Below are 8,124 nucleotides of genomic sequence, written 5' to 3' on the forward strand. Positions count from 1 at the left end.
TAATCTGTAGTGACAGAAAATAAGATCAGTGGTTGCCTAGGGAATGGGGCTGTGTGGGAGGAATTAGCAAGAGGCAGCAAAGTAATTTTTAGGGTTGATGAATGTGTTCATTTTTTTTTTAAAGGAGCCTCCCCACCCCCCACCCCCAGAAGTTCCCAGGCCAGGGCAGTGACCCCAGCCCCTGCAGTGAGAATGGCAGGGTCCTTAACCTGCTGCACCACTAGGGAACTCCCATAATATTGATTGTAGTAATGGTTTCACAGGTGTTCAAATATGTCAAAGCTCATTAAATTGTATACTTTATTTATTTTATTATTTTAAAATTTTATTTTATTTTTGTCTTTTGTCTTTTTAGGGCCGTACCTGCAGCATAGGGAAGTTCCCAGGCTTGGGGTCTAATCTGCAGCTGCCGGCCTACTTCACAACCTCAGCAACGCCAGATGCCAGCCGTGTCTGCAACCTACACCACAGCTCACTGCAACGCTGGATCCTTAACCCACTGAGCGAGGCCAGGGATGGAACCCACAGCCTCATGGTTTCTAGTCCGACTCGTTTCCGCTGCCCCACGAAGGGAACTCCTAAATTGTATACTTTAAATATGTGCATTTTACCGAATGTCATATATGCTGCCATAAAAATGGTTCTAAAAATGTGAGTGTATCATGATGCATATTATTATACATACAAGATTCTTTTTTTTTTTTGTCTTTTTGCCTTTTCTAGGGCCGCTCCCGCAGCATATGGAGATTCCCGGGCTGGGAGTGTAATTGGAGTTGTAGCCGCCGGCCAACGTCAGAGCCACAGCAACGCGGGATCCGAGCCGCGTCTGCAACCTACACCACAGGTCACGGCAACGCCAGATCCTTAACCCACTGAGCAAGGCCAGGGATTGAACTCGCAACCTCATGGTTCCTAGTCGGATTCGTTAACCTCTGCGCCACGACGGGACGCCAAGATTAATCCTTCAGAATTGTCTTGTAATTAATCTTTTGCTTAACAAAAAGCAGTCTATCGCACAATCTTAAACAAGCATGTATTAAATAATGTAGATTTCATTCCTCCTCTTCTCCAGTAGCAATATAGCACAAAGTCATAGCTGCCTGGGTTGGCTCTGTTTTAGGTATCAAAGGACTTGTCCAGGACAAGGACAGCGAGAGCTTTTAACTTTCACTCACTGTAGGGTGACCTCACCTAAGCGTGCACAGCTCAGTGAGCGAACCTCCACCTGCTCCTAAAATGTACTAAACATGAGCAACCTTTTCTGTGCGTGCGAAAGCCGAAATAATGCAAGGATCCAGCCAGAGTCGAGCTGGAGACTAGACATCTGCAGGAAAAATCTAACTAGAGGGAGAATGATGAGGGCGCCGAGAGCCAGGAAAAGTCTGGGAATTGGTTAAAAAAAAAAAAAAAAAAAAAAGAGAGAGAGAAAAGGGAGTTCCCGTCGTGGCGCAGTGGTTAACGAATCCGACTAAGAACCATGAGGTTGAGGGTTCGATCCCTGGCCTTGCTCATCGGTTTAAGGATGCGGCGTTGCCCTGAACTGTGGTGTAGGTCACAGACGTGGCTCAGATCCCGTGTTGCTGTGGCTCTGGCGTAGGCCGGGGGCTACAACTCCAATTAGACCCCTAGCCCGGGAACCTCCATGTGCCACGGGAAGTGGCCCTAGAAAAGGCAAAAAGACGCCCCCCCCCCGCCCGCCCCGCCAAAAAAAGACACTGGCTCTGGCCAAAAGCCTCACTTCCGCCTGGGTCACGTGCCCGCGCCGGCAGCAACCCGGCTTTCCGGTCCGGGGAGGGCCGCATCCCCTGCACTTTGGGTCCGGCCCGCCTGCTCGGGCTCCCGAACGCCCTTGCGCCGCCCTCGACCCGCTGCCGACGGCCTGTGCAGCTCGCGGTACAGTCTCCCCTGGAGCGACCCTATAGGCCAGGTAGTGAGGTGTGCACTCCCTCATCTCTCGGAGCTTTCGCGGCGCGGTAAACCGCCCGACGCTGCCTTCCTTTCGCTCCGCTGGCGCTGCCTGTAAACTCTGAAGGCCCGGCCCCAACACTAAGAACCCACCGAAGGCTGGTCTTCCGCCTCCAGAGGGCGTTCGTGCGCTCACTGCCCTCCTCTCATAATTGAGGACCCAGGTGCTCTGACTCCGCCCCTGCGCTGCAGAGGGACTCGTTTCCCCTCACAGCTTGGTCGGGACCTGGGAACTTTCTAACACCGTCCGCTTTCCCTCCCCGTCCAGCCCGCCGACCATGCCTGCGGGCGTGTCCTGGACGTCCTACCTGAAAATGTTCGCCGCCAGTCTCCTGGCCATGTGCGCCGGCGCGGAGGTGGTGCACAGGTACTACCGGCCGGACCTGGTGAGTGCGGGAGGGTCCTCGCGCCTCACTCCTGGACTACTCCATTCTCACAGCAGCAGAAGTGATCTTGAAATTAGGAGCACGTCTGTCCGGGTTCTAAAACCGTATGGTGTCATCCTATTGCCTTTAGAGCCATGCTGGCCTGCTCTTACACAGTCTTCGGGTTTTACGCCGTCTGGCACCTGCCTGCCACTGGCCTTATTTTACACCATTTGCCCCTTTCCCCTGTGTTGCAGCCACACCGTTTCTTCTTCCTGTTTCTCAGACTCATCAAGCCTGTTCCCTCAAGGTCATGCTTCTTGGAATGCTTTTCTCCCAGATCTTGGCTTGGTTTTCTTCAAAATTTCAAGTCTCCACTCGAATTATCTCCTCTAGCAATGAAGGTCCTTTGGACAGCTCCTAAAGGATTCTTCCTCTGCTGTTCTATACAAGGCCTTGGTTTCCATAGAACACATGTCGTGATTTGTAATTATTTTATTCCTGTCTTTGTACTTCCTCTTTGTTTCCTCTGCTAAAATGAAGTCTCCAGGGAGGGACTGTGCCTGTCTAGTTCACTCTTGTATTTCAGTCACCTAGAAAAGAGCTTAGAATGTAGTAGATGCTCAATAAATATTTGTTGACTGAAGGAGTGAATATGGGCATTCAAAGGAGAGAGGAATTTATTTATTTTTGTCTTTTTGGGCCCATACCCGCAGCATGTGGATATCCCCAGGCTAGGGGCCAAACTGGAGCTGTAGCTGCCCACCTACACCAGAGCCACAACAACACAGGATCCCAGCCCTGTCTTCGACCTACACAGATCACACTAACGCTGGATCCTTAACCCATTGAGCAAGGCCAAGGATACTAGTCGGATTCACTTCCGCTGAGCCACGATGGGAACTCCAAGAGAGAGGAATTTATTATTTTATTTTTATTCTATTTTATTATTTCATTTCGTTTCATTTCATTTCATATCATTTCATTTTTAGAGCCCCACCTGTGGCATATGGAGGTTCCTAGGCTAAGGGTTGAATAAGACCTGTAGCTGCCAGCCTATGCTATAGCGACAGCAACTTGGGATCCAAGCCGCATCTGCGACCTACACCACAGCTCACCGCAATGCAGGATCCTTAACCCACTGAGTGAGGCCAGGAATTGAACCTGCAACCTCATGGATGCTAGCTGGGTTTGTTAACCACTGAGCCACAATAGGAACTCCTCCAAGAGAGGAATTTCATTTTATTAAGACTTCTCTGAATTAGAACTGGGAATTAGAGGTACTTTTGAGGAGTTATGGTCCTGGGGAGGTGGAGGTGACAACATACAGTGCAAATAATTACAAGAGTATGCTCAGGAGTTCCCGTCGTGGCGCAGTGGTTAACGAATCCGACTAGGAGCCATGAGGTTGCGGGTTCGGTCCCTGCCCTTGCTCAGTGGGTTAACGATACGGCGTTGCCGTGAGCTGTGGTGTAGGTCGCAGACGCGGCTCGGATCCCGAGTTGCTGTGGCTCTGGCGTAGGCCAGTGGCTACAGCTCCGATTGGACCCCTAGCCTGGGAACCTCCATATGCCGCGGAAGCGGCCCAAAGAAATAGCGAAAAGACAAAAAAAAATAAAAATAAAAAATAAAAAAATCAAGTATATATATATAAAAAAAAAAAAAAAAGAGTATGCTCAGTGTTATGTTGTGGGTGTGAATGCAGTGGTTTGGATCACAGTGTAGGGAGTAGGCATTTCTGCCTGGACTCTGGTCAGATAACACAGAAAACCAACCACTTGTTGGTTTCTAATTTTAGTGAATTATTTTTTAATGGCCACACCTATGGCATGTGGAAGTTCCTGGACCAAGGACTGAACCTGAGCCGCAGCAGTGACAGCATTGGATCCTGAACCTGCTGAGCCACCAGGGAACTCCCATTTAACACATTTTTTGACAGCCTCGTACAATGTGGGACATTTTCATAGGGTTGTAAGAATTAAGGAGAAGTCTGAGATGTGGTCCTTGTCTTCAGAGACGTTACAGTATAAACTAATAGCTAAGAGAAGTAGACATGCCTCTAACATCATTATGATATCAGACCTTTGGGTTGATTCCGATCAGAGATGGGTGAACAGCGTGGTGGGAATGGAGTGGGGGGAGGGATACATTTCCTTGAGGTGGCACTGCGGTGGGCCCTGGGTAATGAGCAGAATTTTGGCAATGCCAACGTGAGGGGTTGTGTGGAGGGGTCCTTTGCAGGGGCATTCCATATGGAGAGAACAGGCTGCACCAAGGCCTGGAGACGGAGGTGTGTGAATATTTACCGCCATACCTCTTAAGGTCACCTGCGACCCCCATGCTGTTAAATCCCGTGGGTCGGTTATCAGTCTTCATCTTTTAGTCCGTCAGCAGCTTGGGACATGGTGAAATAGTCTCTCCTTGAAAGACTTTGTTCACGTGGCTTCTGGGAGACCACTCTTGGTTCTTTTGCCTTCGTGCTTGCTGCTTTTCACCCTTTCCTGTTTCTTCTTTATCTTCTTAGCCTCCCAGCACAGGTGGACCTCAGGGCTCTGTCCTTGATCCCCTTTTTTTCTGCCTACACTCACTTCCATGATCTCATTTCAGCGCAGTGGCTGGTACTTACATACTAAAATCATACCTCCAGCCTGGCCCTCTCCTGTGAACTGACAGTTCAGTTATTCATTGTACACTTGACAGTTCCACGTGTATGGGCAGTGGGCATGCTCACAGCTGAGCTCCTGGCCTTCCCCCTGCTCTTGTTGAAGTCGTCCCTAACACAGTAAGGTCAGGCCAAAACTAGGAGTCCTCCTCAACGCTTTCTCTCTCATACCGCACAGAGCAGCAGATGCCACTGGCTCAACCCCAGATCCTCATCCAGACTCGCTGCTTTCCTCCTCTGCGACTACCCAGTTCAAGCCACTGCCAGTCGCTCTCCCTGCAGTTACTGCCGTAGCTGCCTGACTCTTCCACCTTCCACCTTCGTGCCCTGACAGTCTCTTCTCAACAAAACCACCACTGCCATCTGTTTACCCTTGAGTCAGGTCACGTCACTCTTCTGCTCACAGCCCCCCAGTGACTTCCCATCTCTGCACCCCCTTTTCCCTCCTGTCCTTGTCTCTTTCTCACCCCTTGCTGAATACTTTGTACCAGCTGTGCTGACCACCTCAGTTTTCCTTGAACTCAAGGGCATGTTCCTGCCTTAGCTCCTCTGCTTCAGTGGTTCCATCTGCCAGGGACACTCCTAGATGTGTCCTTGGCTGCTTTCTCCTCCCCCTCCATGTCTTTGTTCCAAAGTCACCTTTGCACATGAAAGGATGCTCAGCATCATTAGCCATCGGGGAAATGCAGATCAAAACCACAATAAGGTACCATTTCATAACCACTATGATGTCTGTAATTTTAGAAAACAGCGAATGACAAGTGCTGATGAGGATACAGAGAAACTGGAACCCTTGTGCAGTGCTGTTAGGGGTATGACACGGTGTGGCTGCTGTGGAAGACAGTCTGGCAGATCCTCTAACAGTTAAACATAGAGCCACCAGCAATTCAACTTCTAGGTTTATACCCAAGAGACATGAAAACATAGGGCTACACAAAAACTTGTACATGAATGTTCATAGAAGTATTTTTCGTAAGAGCCAAAAAGTGGAAACAGCCCCAGTAAAGGACTGTGCGTGGATACATAAAACATGATATAGCCTTTTAATGGAATATTACTGGGTCCTAAAAGGGCGGGAAGCGTTGATGTCTGTGACAACACGGATGAACTCTGGGAACATGCTAAATGAAAGAAACGAGTGTTCTCTGTGAGAAACAGTCTCACAGAGACCACGTGTTATGTGATACCATTTATGTGAGAAGAGGCAAGTCTCTCTAGAGACAGAGCAGTGGCTTGGTGGTCAGGGGGTTGTGTGGAAATGGGAGTGACTGTTAATGGGCTTGGGGTTTCTTTCGGGGTGATGAAAATTTTCTAAAATGTATTATAGAGATGGATGTGCAACTTTGTGAATATACCAGAACCTCTTGACTGTATACATAGGTGAATGGTATGGTATGTGAATTCTATCACACTGAAGCTGTTACGCATTTTTTCTCAGGCTTTTCCTAATCACCTTTCTTGAAGCCAGTTTTGTATTTTTTGCCCACTGTTTTATGCTTTGCACATAATAGGCACTTAACTGTTTTTGAATAAATGTACTGATTTCTAATGCCTGCGTTCAGTGCCAGGCACATGGTGGAGGGTCAGTAAATAGTGCAGGCGTGGATTTCTCAGTGCAGAAAGCCTTGCTCACATTTGTGACCTGTAAATTGATATGCTTTCCCTCTGTGAGTCCTTTACTACTCAAGACGTAGCCCAATGAGTCATATAAATATAGGGGTAGGAAGGGACTTAGATCAGCTGCAGGTTCTCATACTAAAGATTTGTCATTGAGTGGCAGAGGACCTTTTGTTCTTTTTTATTTTTTATTTTCTTTGATATTTTTCAGGTCATATTTCATCACAGTCTAAGAAAGCACTGGTATAATTTTTTGTTTGTTTGTTTGTTTTAATAGACAATACCCGAAATTCCACCAAAGCCCGGAGAACTCAAAACAGAGCTTTTGGGATTGAAAGAGCTACAACGAGAACCTCAAGATCCAACTCTGCCAAGAACTCTGTGAATAGCAGTGTGAGAGTTAAATGTGCATTTTTAAAATTCATTTCGTCAAACTACTTGTTAAGCACCCAATACAATGCTGACTGAAACAGGAAGTGCTCACTAGATGTTAACTGATGCATTGAGATTTAATTATGGTTTGACCAGTGTTTCTTGAAAACTGCCAAAGCTTTTACCATTGCTTTCTTTAATGTGGTTTGATAAATACTTTTTTTAGGGCTGCACCTCTGGCATATGGAAATTCCCAGGCTAGGCAGGAATTGAATCAGAGCTATAGCTGCCGGCCACAGCCACAGCAACACCAGATCCGTGCCTCACCTGCGACCTACACCACAGCTCACGGCGGTGCCAGATCCTTAACCCACTGAGCGGGGCCAGGGATTGAACCTGCATCCTTTTGGATCCTAGTCAAGTTCTTTAACCTCTGAGCCACAATAGGAACTCCCAATAAATACTTAGTCTTGAATATCATGTGAGATAGAATTTTGCAGTGTCTCCTGCCCTTATAATTCTGGTTTATTTCTCTGAATAAGCTTAACTATAATGGCAAATGAGAATTATAAATTAAGTATAATAAAAATGACATTGACCATGAAAGCTTATGGTGAGAATTTAATATTTCTCTAAATTTTGGAAAGTACTGTTTGTACTAAACTGAATTCAGTTGAAATATTTACATTCTGAAATTTTTTTGAAACTGTTTACGTAACAAAATTAAAATAATTGTGACTTGGACAGTCACAAGCTCTTTACCTCCAAATTGGAGAAACCATTCGGCATTTCTCTTGTAACTTGTAAAGTGACAGATAAACGAGTATGGTTATGGGTTGAATCGTACCCCCCCGAAAAGTTGTTGAAGTCCTAACTCCCAGTACCTGTGAATGTGTATTTGAAAATATAAAGATGAGTTCATAGAGTTGGCCCTAATCCAGTGTGAATAGTGCCTTTTTATAAGAAGAGGAAAGACAGACACACAGGAGAACACCGGGTGACAACAAAGGTGAAGATTGGAGTCCTGTGGCCACAAGCTGGGGGACACCCCAGAAACTGGGAAGAGGCAGGAAAGGATTCGACCGTCTCGGAGCAAGGAAGGGCCTGCTGACACTGGGATTTCAGACTTCTGGACTCCAGAGC

General features: G+C 47.3%; 1 protein-coding gene across 4 annotated transcripts; it reads left to right on the forward strand.

The window, feature by feature from the left end:
• Positions 1-1,833: 1,833 nt before the first annotated feature.
• On the forward strand, positions 1,834-7,917 carry UQCC6 (ubiquinol-cytochrome c reductase complex assembly factor 6). Of its 4 annotated transcripts, none has more exons than XM_021092652.2 (3): positions 1,834-2,129; positions 2,234-2,351; positions 6,887-7,917. In XM_021092652.2, exons 2-3 carry the CDS (start codon positions 2,244-2,246, stop codon positions 6,992-6,994), a joined length of 216 nt encoding a protein of 71 aa, XP_020948311.1. In that variant the 5' UTR covers positions 1,834-2,129; positions 2,234-2,243; the 3' UTR covers positions 6,995-7,917. The 4 variants fall into 4 exon arrangements, with proteins under 4 accessions (XP_020948311.1, XP_020948310.1, XP_020948309.1 ...); XM_021092651.2 differs by having other exon boundaries at positions 1,834-1,935; XM_021092650.2 differs by having other exon boundaries at positions 1,834-1,927.
• Positions 7,918-8,124: the final 207 nt, after the last annotated feature.

Source organism: Sus scrofa, chromosome 5 (genome assembly GCF_054392235.1).
Source record: "Sus scrofa isolate SSC_HxYL_T2T_F1_AM1 chromosome 5, Sscrofa_HxYL_maternal_Yorkshire_Landrace_v2.0, whole genome shotgun sequence".
NCBI lineage: Eukaryota > Metazoa > Chordata > Mammalia > Artiodactyla > Suidae > Sus > Sus scrofa.

What these genes read in the sequence shown, in the direction of transcription:
- UQCC6 (XM_021092652.2), top strand. Translation starts at nt 2,244, where the DNA reads ATGCCTGCGGGCGTGTCCTGGACGTCCTACCTGAAAATGTTCGCCGCC. An exon ending in GGTACTACCGGCCGGACCTG is followed by an intron (nt 2,352 to 6,886) that starts GTGAGTGCGGGA and finishes TTGTTTTAATAG; the next exon opens with ACAATACCCGAAATTCCACC.